This window comes from Lates calcarifer, linkage group LG16_LG22, assembly GCF_001640805.2.
Source record: "Lates calcarifer isolate ASB-BC8 linkage group LG16_LG22, TLL_Latcal_v3, whole genome shotgun sequence".
In the NCBI taxonomy this organism is placed as follows: domain Eukaryota; kingdom Metazoa; phylum Chordata; class Actinopteri; family Centropomidae; genus Lates; species Lates calcarifer.
The window spans coordinates 10,122,919-10,135,214 of NC_066848.1; the positions used below are offsets into that span (position 1 = coordinate 10,122,919).

The 12,296-nt window shown below is 35.6% G+C and overlaps 3 protein-coding genes across 3 annotated transcripts; all 3 read right to left on the reverse strand.

The window, feature by feature from the left end:
* Nucleotides 1–3: 3 nt before the first annotated feature.
* On the reverse strand, nucleotides 4–3,704 carry LOC108897247 (uncharacterized). The gene is given in 10 exon segments (XM_051076763.1): nucleotides 4–402; nucleotides 574–648; nucleotides 756–812; nucleotides 1,910–1,944; nucleotides 2,080–2,177; nucleotides 2,431–2,497; nucleotides 2,614–2,686; nucleotides 2,688–2,905; nucleotides 3,067–3,387; nucleotides 3,572–3,704. Coding segments are annotated over 10 exon segments (1,053 nt in total). The 5' UTR covers nucleotides 3,618–3,704; the 3' UTR covers nucleotides 4–339.
* Nucleotides 3,705–4,792: 1,088 nt separating this feature from the next.
* On the reverse strand, nucleotides 4,793–7,688 carry LOC108897246 (CMRF35-like molecule 1). Its single transcript, XM_018696780.2, has 7 exons — nucleotides 7,601–7,688; nucleotides 7,146–7,445; nucleotides 6,919–7,024; nucleotides 6,573–6,670; nucleotides 6,422–6,456; nucleotides 5,792–5,866; nucleotides 4,793–5,627 (listed from the first exon to the last, which is right to left on the reverse strand). Exons 1-7 carry the CDS (start codon nucleotides 7,686–7,688, stop codon nucleotides 5,583–5,585), a joined length of 747 nt encoding a protein of 248 aa, XP_018552296.2. The 3' UTR covers nucleotides 4,793–5,582.
* Nucleotides 7,689–8,464: 776 nt separating this feature from the next.
* Nucleotides 8,465–12,133, reverse strand: LOC108897245 (uncharacterized). Its single transcript, XM_018696777.2, has 9 exons — nucleotides 11,399–12,133; nucleotides 10,825–11,157; nucleotides 10,379–10,708; nucleotides 10,064–10,187; nucleotides 9,863–9,954; nucleotides 9,736–9,770; nucleotides 9,239–9,316; nucleotides 9,075–9,140; nucleotides 8,465–8,945 (listed from the first exon to the last, which is right to left on the reverse strand). The coding sequence occupies exons 1-8, from the start codon at nucleotides 11,445–11,447 to the stop codon at nucleotides 9,078–9,080; spliced, it is 1,104 nt and encodes a 367-aa protein (XP_018552293.1). The 5' UTR covers nucleotides 11,448–12,133; the 3' UTR covers nucleotides 8,465–8,945; nucleotides 9,075–9,077.
* Nucleotides 12,134–12,296: the final 163 nt, after the last annotated feature.

The window sequence follows — 12,296 nt, forward strand, 5'->3', positions numbered from 1 at the left end:
ATATCGATTGTATTTGCATTTAACACAACTGTAGTTAAGCAGGCTTTGGCAGGTTTTTGGTTTTGGCGACATGTGTTCTGAAACATCTTGAAAACAACCAGGCTTATTCATTAATATGAGCTTTATGCCTAATAAATAATACAATAAGACCAAGATACATGATGTCAATGAACTTATTGAGCATTTGGCAAACAAAGAATGTCAATGCCTTGCAGATATGCATAGGAGGGTGAAACAAACAAACAAAAAAAGGGTGTGAAAGCCAAATGATAACAGCAGACAATGAATTGCAACATTCATTCAAACAGTCTAGTAACTAACAGATAAGGAGACAAACATTTAAATTTTTTGGTTTGGCTGAGCCAGTGTGCTATATGTCACATCATTATCTTGTGCTTCAACCTGTTGGAGACAAAAGCACATATGACACGTAGGAAGAATGAGCAAAGAGGAAAATAAATGAATTCATAAAATAAGTGGCTCAGTTATATTTCAAACAAAATTATTTGAAACAACTGAAATACAGGACGCAAGAAACAATGCACCAATGAGTACAGTTGTTTTAATATTTACCCTTTTTATTTTTTGCTGTTTTATGGTAACCACAGAACTGTACATTACGTCCATGTCACTTTCAGCATGTGATCTCTGAGTGGGGTGGAGAGACAGAGACAGATTAAGTCCACTTCTGCATTTTTTAGTGTGCTTGTATTGTTTTAACACATTTTTTTTGGTTTTGGTGAGTTAGGTTTTACCTGGCCTGAAGTTTCTCTCATGTATCCAACATTACAGTATGTTACCTCCTCTCCAGCCTGTGTTGCAGGAACAAACCAAATGTAATTGACAGAAATGCAAAATAATAATTCCACCTTTGATGATGCAGTAAACATTTCATATAATAATAACAACAACAACAACAACAACAACAACAATAATAATACCTCCCTTTAAAAGCATATCATGATTACAGGAATTACCATAAATATAATATGGCTAACATGCTCAGTTGACTTCTGATAGCGGTTACTGTATTCTCTCGTTTAAAATCCACAAGGACAATATAGCACACTAACATCTATTTCATCAAATAGAAATGATAGGGCACAGTCCTGAAGTTTATAGTCTGATGTAGAGGCACTGAATATTCACTGAAAATCTTTACACTTGATTTCTTGACATCACTGTGGTATTTCTCATGTTTAACATTACAGCACAGTAGTGTACAAACTATTATAAACACTTAGGAATTAAACATAGTCTAGCACAACACTACCACCACGTCATTTTTAGCCATTTTTAGCCATTTTTAGCCATTTTTAGTATCTAAAATGTAATCCAGAGGCAATCTGCTGACATTTGATCGAAGTGCTCATTCTCAGTCTATGTAGTATTTGCGCTAAATAAAGCCAGACAAAAAATAATAAAGCCAGACAAAAAATAATAAGGATGGAGTTAAATCAATATGACTAAAACTTACATGGACTTTTTTATATAGCAGACATACAGAAAATGTCTCAACCAAATTTCATGGCAGTCTATCCAATAGTTGTTGAGACATTTCACTCTGAACCAAAAATGTGAACCACACAGTGGTGCTAGGGGACACACCAAGATACTTCATCTGGGAACTATGAATGTCTGTAAGAACTTAGTGAAGATTTTGACCCACTTGTCACTGATAACCAAAGTCATTAAGATTCTCCTTATGGGCACCGCAGATATCTTTACCAGATTTCTTAGAAATATATAGGACTCTATAACTGAGTATTAAAAATCAAAAAGGAACAGGATGCTCTACAATTCACATTTACACTTCTGTTGGTAGCAAATGAACACAATAGTACCTTCAACTACATACTGTGAACCCTCATAGCCTTTTTTGTAAAAAAAGACACACATCATATCTTACCGTCGCCATGGCTGATGATTCTGATTTACTTTGTTCTAAAAGTTAAACAATGAAAACTTCAGTTATTGACTCTCCATGTTCAGTGACAACGCACAATAATCCAAACTTAAAGTAAAAATATTTCAGTGTAACTGTCATGAACTGGATTTATCAAATTAGACTAGACTCACTGTGCTTTTTCAACATGAACCAAATTAACAAGGTCACCATTACAATGAAGACCAGCAAACTCAGAGGGATGATTAGGCTCTTTGGGTCAACTGATGCCCTGCAGCACACAAATCAAGTTAGTTATAATAAACAGCCTATTCTTGTTTAGTATAGTTATGCTACAATACAAAGTCAAATCTACTAATCTTATAGTTTTATAAGTTAATCATTCTAACCAATCTTATTTTCCATGTAAGTCTAAGTTATAATGGAGTGTTTTTAAAAAGATGTACAGAGAAACTCCCTTACAAGGACTGTTTTATTTGACGATTAAATGGCTATAGTTAAAATACTGCATGAAAATTTCTGACCTGTCCTGTATTCTTTCTTCAAAGTTGTGATCAGTAATGTGTGATAAGGTGGTTAAACAACTTGTTGCTGCAATTCAAACAGGACAATGATGAGTAGAGTAACATGATAATTATTCCGTCAAACATTTAAAAATGCTTGTACTTGACACAGACTCATAATTTATAAACACTTGGAGTACTTACTAGTAGTGGGTTTTTCAGTAACAGTGACATGCACTGGCATCTGCAAATCTCCTTTAACACACAAATACCAGCCAGCTGCTCTGTGTTGTCAGTCCACTCATGGTCACAGTGTGGACCTGATTGATGGTCACTGTTGTTCCATCTATTGATCCTGATGACCTCACACAGTTCCTGCCCAGCCTGCACCACTTCATTTCACCAGAATTTCTATAGTTGCAAATGATGGTTATACTATCTCCATTAAATCCTGTCATTTCCTGATGATCCACATAGAGACTGGGGAAAACCTTATCTTAGGGGAAAACAAAAACAAATTCAGAAAATTGAAAGAATCCTAATAACATTCACTCTCCATAGCAAAGAACAAGATCCTCATTATTATTTTTTCCTCCAAATTGTTCACATTTAACAGAGGATTTTAAATGTGCTTCAAAGTGCTTTAAGGGCTCTTACCTCTCGTGACTGACAGGTGAAAATATTTTCGGATATCATCCCCTTGATTGATCTCCACAGCACACCAGTAATCAGTGTCCTTATCCGTCAGGTCTTTAATAGTCACAGTGAAAATTCTTTGGGTTTTGTCATCAGAGATTGAAAACTTTCCTGAACTATATGGTTGATTTGTTTTAACTACTTCAGAGCAGGAGGACCAATAATATCCTTTACACAAGTATTTCACATGGTCTCTGTATTGTGATCCATAGAGACATGGGATAGAGATTGAATCACCAGGTCTCACTGACACTTTACTGACTGTGGTTATGCTGTGAATTCCTGCAACAAAACAAAAACAAATACAGCTTTTATAAAAATGTACTCAGTAACCATATTCCTGTGACCTGCATGTTGTAGATATTCATATTAAATAATAATGAACTCCACAATTCTTTATGATCTTCTGATATGAGGAGCAAAGATTAGGAAATATGTATTCAAACAATTTTAACCTGTGACTTACCTGTGAGTCCAGTGAGGGTGAGAAGAATTCTGAGATAAACAGCCATGTCGGTCAGTGAGCAGAGTGAGTGAGTCAGACAAAGCTGTGCACCGCAAGACTGATTTTCTACTTCCTAATTTTCCTTTCAATCTGTCTTCCTCCTTAGTAAGACAGTTGCATTGGAGAAGTTGGCTGATGATGTAAATATTCTATGTGGCCATGCAGTGTTTTGGATCTGTAATTACAAGTGAGCACTGTACATTGTAAGTATGTGGTCAGTTTTAGTAGCCTCTTACCTGAACTGCTCTTGGCCCATTTTTAAACTCTTGCTCTGACTCAATATAATGACAAACCGACCGTAACTTTAAAGTCTATTTTTTCATCTGATGTATCTTCGACTGGGCTGCTACATGTTGGTTATGAACAATGGTAGGCCATTTTGAGAATTAAAGAAATTTTCTGTGGTGATGAGAGTCAGTCGGTTGTCAAGGCACTCTAGGAAAATTTGCGACATGGAACTGACCACTAACATAAAAAGGGAGGGTTTGAAAATTTTTAAATGTAACCTTTATAAATAAGAGCCAAATTCAACTGGAAGTTCTGTTGTGATTTGCAAAATCACTGAGGGTGGCAGTATAGCTCTATCTGATCAAGATTTACCAGTGGGTTTTTACCATCAGACTGTACCATGTATTGTTGTACTTTCAGCACTATTGGTATTTATTTGAATCAACACAAACATAAAAATAATGTTTTCTCTGGACATAAATTAATTACAGTTATAAGAAAATGTAAGGTGTTAGCTAATCTGTCTTAATTGTTCAAACACCTAATTTTAACATCAGCTAGCTTTAATATTACAGAAATCTTGGCAGCAGCAGTTTGACAACCATGCAGGTAGAGCTGTAGGTGAACTCTTAAAATAGCTGGCAAGAAGTTTTTTTTAAAGATGGTTCAAAGATGGGGTACAGCGTGAGTATCGCTGTGGACCATTTTATTAGATATAGGATATAGGATGTTGTGTAGGCAAATCAGGTGACAAAAATAGGTAACGGGATGTTTTAGCCGTTAAAACAATATAATAGTATAAGTTCATTAGGGAGGCGGTCACATTCATAAGTCAGCATTGTATTACATACAAGAAACACTATCAAATAATCTCAGGTGAAGTCTTGAACTGGCTTGGGGATAAGGTTTATCACTATTCCATGGAGTTCTTTAGGTGTTAATGAAGTATAATTTGTGAGTTAAATGATCTTTGCCTGATCAGCCTGAGGGCATAAAATATAAGATATGAGTTTAAAACCAGGTATTAAATAAATATGATATAAATCCTGTTTGGAACGCACACACTGAGCAGGCGTTTTTAAGGAATCAAGGTTTGTGTTTGTATATGCATTTGCACATATCATGTAACAAGTGATCATCTAAGCGTTAACCTGTAAGCCACACCGAGATGGAACATTCACAGCTGATTTTCACAGTTGTCTATTTTTAATTTTTTGCAACACATGTTGGTTGGCAGGTAGGGCTGCACAGAAAAACAAGTAGACAGTAGTCTGACCTCTGTCTGTCACATGCACCAAGTGGTGCTAATGCATGCTTTATTTGGCTCTGCAGCACGTACATTTGTAAAGCAGCTTTTCAAAACAATATCAGAAGAAGACCGAAAGATGATGATTGAAATGACTTAATAAGAGTTAATGGAACATACACCTCTCAGTAAATGCACTTGTTAACATGAAACGTGAACGTGAACAAACTACAGATGTGAATATAAGATATTTTTGATACATATCTGATTTAAGCATTGATGTTGGCATTTGATACATCCTTAGAAAAAAAAAACATTCAGCTGTTTTGAAGAATTTGAGTATTTGAGGATTCTGATATAAAATTGGAGACAATAAGAGAGATGAGTTGCTCTCGGTAATTTCCATTGTTTCAAATTGATGCATAGCATGTTCTGGTCCACTGTTTGGACCAAAACAGACAGACAAATAGAGGTAACATATACTAGGCTGTGCAGGTGCTAAGCCAGAGTGCTGTATATAACATTCTCATCATTTGCTTCAACCTGTTGGAAAAAAGTAAAGATTACAACAAGGAATGAAGAACTAAAATAAAAATTGTATGTTTGGGAAATTGGGACAATTTAAAGGCAACACTGAACGAGACCACCAATAACATATAAGAAACTGTATGTGACAATCAGTGTAAGACTGTTCTCTTAATATTTACCCTTCGTACACCTTGTCTCCTCACAATAACCACAGAACTATATGTTACATCCACATCACTCTCAGGATATGACTGCTGGGTAAGGAAGAAGAAACAGATATGAAAAAGGGAACTGGAAACTTTCCTTTTTTTTCATGAACTTCAAAGTTTCTTTTTTTGTTACAGTTGTGAATGGTGAAATATACATATAAATGAAATACATATTTCTCTGTACCAATGTATTGTTTGGTGTACTGTGGTGTATTATACATTACAAATGATGTATTATTATTACATAAATTTAAAAAATTACATATTAGAGGGTTACCTGGCCTGACATTCAACAACACATATTTAGTGTTTTACTTTTGAGTGCTTGCTAGAGTGTGTGTTTGTGTGTGAAGACTTTTCTCACCCTTTTAATTTGCTTGATACAGCTGAACTTAATACAATGAAACCTGATTTACAATAGAGCAACATCAGATTCCACTGTATCATTACCATGCCTAAAATAGTTAAATGAGCCATGTTTAAATACATAACTTCTACACTCACACTTCTACCTTCATACTGTGGCTCTTTATAGCTTTATATATAAACAGAATGTATATTCTTTGTTACAAATTGGGGGGAAAAAAAAGCATATCTTACCTCTGTCATTGGTGGCGAAACTGCTTTAGTCTGCTCTAAATGTCAAACAATAAACACTTCTGTTGCTCTCAGCACAATAGTCTTCACTAAGAATAAATACTTAAAATGACATGGTATGACTTGGATTTATTAAAAAACAACACAGACTTACTGTGCTTTCTCAACATGAACCAGATGAAGAGGGCCACCATTGCAATGAAGATCAACAGGCTCAGAGAAATGATAGGATTCCTCACATCGACTGACACACTGGAACATAAATGGATATATCAAAGCACACAATGCAAATGAATTAAAATACACTTGTTGTTCAAACAATGCTGCAATATCATGTAAACTCTGTCCGTAATCCTTGGAACATATTCGACAACTCTACACCATCTTGTACCTTCTCATTACCAGTCAATATTATTTGTAATATAATACATAAAAATATGTACAGAGATTGTGTAAAACTGGCCACTGTTCTCTTAAAAGCTTGTGTTAAGACCTCTGACCTGTGCTGTTCTGTGGTAGATGCTTCATCTCCCATAACAGGGGTAAGAGTCACAGGTTCAGAAGTGGGAAATGAGCTGGTTAAATGTGTTGCTGCTGCAAGTGTGGCTGTAATACAAAAGAAGACAATCATAGAGTAGATCAAAAATATTGAATCCTAATATTCTCTATTTATACTTGAGAAATATTTATAAATATATTTCTAATACTTATATCATATAGTACTTACTAGTAGTGGGTTTCTCAGTAACAGTGACATGCACTGGCATCTGAAAGTCTCCTTTAACACACAAATACCAGCCACTGCTCTGTGTTGTCAGTCCACTCATAGTCACAGTGAAAACATTGGGGACACTTGAATTGATGGACACTGTTGTTCCATCTATTGATCCTGATGACCCTGTCACACAGTTCCTGCCCAGCCTGCACCACTTAATTTCACCAGCGGTTGTATACTTACAACTGATGGTTATACTATCTCCATTAAATCCTGTCATTTCCTGATGATCCACATAGAGACTGGGCTTACCTTAGGGGAAAACAAATTCAGAAAATTGAGGGAATCCTAATAACATTTACTCTCCATAGCAAAGAACAAGATCCTCATTATTATTTTTTCCTTCAAACTGTTCAAATGTAACAAAGAATTTTAAATGTGCTTCAAAGTGCTTTGAGGGCTCTTACCTCTCGTGACTGACAGGTGAAAATATTTTCGGATATCATCCCCTCGATTGATCTCCACAGCACACCAGTAATCAGTGTCCTTATCCATCAGGTCTTTAACAGTTACAGGGAAAATTCTTTGGGTTTTGTCATCAGAGATTGAAAACTTTCCTGAACTATATGGTTGATTTGTTTTAACTGTATAAGAACAGGAGGACCAATAATATCCTTTACACAAGTATTTCACATGGTTTCTGTATTTTGAGTCATAGAGACATGGGATAGTGATTGAATCACCAGCTCTCACTGACACTTTACTGACTGCGGTTATGCTGTGAATTCCTGCAACAAGAACAGATACAGCATTTTTATGAATATATTCACAAACAGTATCTTTCTGTCATATTACCTGTCCATTGAAAATTATTGCATTTAACTGTTAATCTAGAATACATATAATTGTTTCGAAATTGCATTAAATAAAAAACATGTGATGCTTTACTAATCATATGTTTCTAAATTGCATTAAATAAAAAAAATGTGATGCTTTACTAATTTGATTGATATATTTAGTGTGTTTTAAGTAACTGAATGACTCAAACTAAACATTAGCTAACATAAAATGACCCGTGTGACTGACCTGTGAATCCAGCAAGGATGAGAACAAAGCGGAGATGAACGGCCATGTCAGTGACCAGAGTCAGACAAAATAAGACTGCTAACGCACTGCTGGACTGATTTTCTACTTTCAGATTTTCCTTAACTATATAGTTGCAGCTGCTATATCTCCTCCTTCAGAGGCAGTTACATCAAGGTGTATATATATATATATATACACATATACACACACACACACACACACACACATATAAGATAGAATGAAAGTAATTTAGTCACAAAGCCGTTTCCTTTATTTGGTCGGTTTTAGTGGTTTCTTGTTTATGGTCCAACTGTTGTTTTTGCCCTGACTCAGTGTGTCAAACTTGCAGCAACAGATTCAGGACATCACAACCACAGGTTTAGCACCACCCACCAAACCACTTTTCCACTCTTGCCATTTTATTTTCTTGACCTGTATGCATGTGCTTGTGGGAAACCTATGATGCACTGTATGTGAGCAGATCTGCCATGACATACCCATAACTGAAAGTCACTGAACTGCACATCTCCAATACACAATGTAGGACTGACTGATTAATCCAAAGTAATGTAAGATTCAACCAATAAAATGACACCAGAATCACTTAATCAGTGTTGCAGGATTAATGTTCTATTATCCAGTGCTGCTCATTATCTGCTAATTATATTTGCGTTACATTTCAGTGTGTAGTGTGCTGTTGATCACACCTCCATCAGGTGGTTCAGTCTAATGAAAGAGAAGAAGCAGAGAAGAAATAATCATGGACTAATCATAACAATACTAATCCATCTAAGTTATTACCAGATGGCTGGAATATTGAAATGTGTATATATGATTTAAAAATTAGTCACATACCTTTTACTCTCTATCTTTTATAACAATGGTACTGTATGTCACACTCTCCTCAGGCATATGGTTGCCCTGAATGAGATACAGAGTCAAAGTGAAACAGCTGGGAGGTGGGAACAAATACAACACTGTTCTCTTTGTTGCTGTGTTAAATATCTAATCTGTTTTACCTTTCTCTGGGCTGCTACATGTTTATTAAAAGTAACAGTAGCATAAAGCACTTCAGGATCTCTTCCAGTTTGTGAGCCCTATGATGGATAATTGAAACATGACATTAATCTCATCTTTTATCACGTTATGTTACAGTTATTTGCTTTCTACCTATTTGGCATCTTAATTTGAACATTATTGGACAAGTCACTTTGCTTATAGAGGTTTGCTGTTCTTGAGTGTATGTGTTATACTGAGTACTTGCAAACCTAGCTTAAATGTCCATAGAGCTTTTGTACTTGGGTAAACAGTGTTTTATCTTACTAATTATTATCTTACCACATTATATATTAAGTATATTACCATACCATGTTGATGTAGATCTAGTCATTTAGTCCAACCTTGAATACACTGTAATTTTTTTTACGTACCAAGGAAAGAGAAAATGTGCAGGTGATAGAGATGACCATGTATTTATTACTAAACAAATAATGGGAAATACAGGGCCATGTCTTACCGCAGCAATGTCAGGTCCCTCAGGTTTGGACTTACCTAAAACACATGAATGTTTGGAGATAAGATACCTTAAAATAACAGATATTTTATCTCTGAATTTGTTTTAGCAGAGTTTATGGGAGACTTACTATGTTTTATCATCCTCCATCCAAAAAAGGCAGCAGGAACAACCAACAAGAGTAGGACCAGGGTAGTGATGAGAATCGTCACCTTGGTGGAACTAGAAGTACATTTAATTGACATAATCTCATAATGTTGCCTGAAATACGCAGACATCAGATCTGAACCCAGTTAAGTTGTTAAAGTGAAATAAAGTAAAGAATACAGACCTCTTGAGGTCATCTTGTAGACTCTCTCCACCTGTTGTAGCTATGGTGGTATTTGTGGGATGAGCTGTGCATGGCTCAGTGCTCGTGAGCATGGAGGAATGCTGCTGAGTGGTTGAGAGTGTCACTGTGGAGTATATAATGTGAAAAGTCACGTTAATTCATACTGCATATATGAAGGGTTTTTTTTAAATACTGTAAATTGTGTTACAAGTGTTACAGGGTTTGATGTGTGTTACCTCTGTGGTGTCCACTAACATGCTTCATTTTTATAATAGGTTGTTTATTTATGAAAATATAAAATGGTTAGAATCTTACTTGCTGTAGTGGGGCTCACTGTAGTTGTAGTAGTTGAGATTAATTCATTAACAGTTATATGCACTGGCATCTCTAAGTCTCCATTGGAGCACAAATACCAGCCACTGCTCTCTTTTCTCAGTTTACTCATAGCCACGCTGAAAACATCAGGGACACTAGTATTGATGGTCACAGGTGTTCCATCTATTGATCCGGTCTGATCTGTCACACAGTCCCTGCTCAGCCTGCACCACCTTGTTTGTTTAAGATATTTATAGTGGCAGAGAACAGTCACGCTTCCTCCTTCAAATGCTGTGAGTTCCTGTTGGTCCACGTACAAATTTGACATACCTTGAAAAAAGCACAAAAAGAAGCAGTCTGATTTCATTATCTGAGATATGTGAATGAAAACCAAATAGTTCACAGACATGATTCTGAATGTGTTTAAAACATTTAAGGGATTTTACCTGAGGTGACTGACAGATAAAGACGTTGTTTCACATCTGCCGCATTTTCAATCTCCACAGCACACCACCAAGAGTAATAATTGTCCTCATCTCTCAGATCATTAATTGATACAGTGAAGATTGTTTGGTTTGTGTCATCGTAGATTGAAAACCTTCCTGAGCTACTTTTTGGTTGGTTTGTTTGAACTACTATTTTGCAGAAATTAAAAAAAAATCCTCGACACAGGTATTTCACATGGTTTCTGTGGTGAAACCCATATAGACATGGGATTGAGATGGAGCCTCTGGTCTGGACTGACACTTTACTCACTGTAATAATGTCACTGTGGATCCCTGACAAAACAACAGCAAACACTTATTCAAATGCTCTGTGTATAACACCATCAATTTGAGGTTACTCAGCAACACTACATAACACGTTACAAGTTATTATTATGGCTTAACTTTAATACAGTATTAATGATTAGTCAATACAATCAATTAATACATCAGTACCAACAATATTGTTTTAATAATAAACCACCATACTTATTATTATTATTCACTTATTATTATTTAAGCTTAGCTGACTTACCTATGAGCCCAGTGAGTATTAATAGGTGAGGAATATACAGAGAGGTCATACTGGTATCAACGTTGCAAGTGAATGAGCAGTTTCATTATCACTGTGGGTAACTGTCAAAGTTTCTTCCTCATTTTCAACACCTATTAAGGCTATCAACGGTATGCTCCACAAGCAATCACTGCAAGTTTTATGTACTTCCTTTGTTTATTTCCAACTTCAATGCAAACTTTGGATATACTACAAAATTTTTATTTACCAAACAAAGACAAAGTATGCAAATGATGAAGCTGACTGTGTATTTATTACCAAACAAATAATGGGTCTATCAACAGGACAGTCTACAAGCGTGCAAGAGTTTTATTTACAGTATTTCTTTTGGGGCAACTTAAATTTGCTTGAAGTTCACTTCGCTAAAATATATCAATATTTATGTTTAATATTGTTTATAAATGATGTTCAATATTGTACAATTGTCCCCATCCACATAAACATACAACCGAGAATTCCAATGAGTTCCAGTGAGGGGTGTTTAAGATGTTTAAAATGTTTTTTTGTAAGGAATTTGAGACATGTTTTTGTAAGAGTCAGAGTTTCTCACATAGAGAAATAAAATAAAGGTGAAGCTGCACTTTCAATAATAAACCCAACAACTTTTTAAAAAACGAATTTCGGGATGAAGGCTAAACAGTGTGTTTGACAAATGCAGCACTACCTCAATTAACATTTCGTTGTGGTCGCTGGATTGCAAACTTACCAAAATCCAGTGAAGAACAAAACACACGGTATTCGGACCAGCTCCACTGCACTGGAAAAAGTAATTAGCATGGGTAGTAAAGTGGTTAGCCAGATATGATAACGTTTGCAGCTTTATGAGTGAGCAAATTAACAGGTTTATTAAAACGCACTC

What these genes read in the sequence shown, in the direction of transcription:
- LOC108897245 (XM_018696777.2), bottom strand. Translation starts at nt 11,447, where the DNA reads ATGACCTCTCTGTATATTCCTCACCTATTAATACTCACTGGGCTCATA. An exon ending in AGTGAGCCCCACTACAGCAA is followed by an intron (nt 10,188 to 10,378) that starts GTAAGATTCTAA and finishes TATACTCCACAG; the next exon opens with TGACACTCTCAACCACTCAG. An exon ending in CTACAAGATGACCTCAAGAG is followed by an intron (nt 9,955 to 10,063) that starts GTCTGTATTCTT and finishes ATGTACTTCTAG; the next exon opens with TTCCACCAAGGTGACGATTC.
- LOC108897246 (XM_018696780.2), bottom strand. Translation starts at nt 7,688, where the DNA reads ATGGATAAGGACACTGATTACTGGTGTGCTGTGGAGATCAATCGAGGG. An exon ending in TCTACCACAGAACAGCACAG is followed by an intron (nt 6,671 to 6,918) that starts GTCAGAGGTCTT and finishes TTTATGTTCCAG; the next exon opens with TGTGTCAGTCGATGTGAGGA. An exon ending in GTTCATGTTGAGAAAGCACA is followed by an intron (nt 6,457 to 6,572) that starts GTAAGTCTGTGT and finishes TTTGACATTTAG; the next exon opens with AGCAGACTAAAGCAGTTTCG.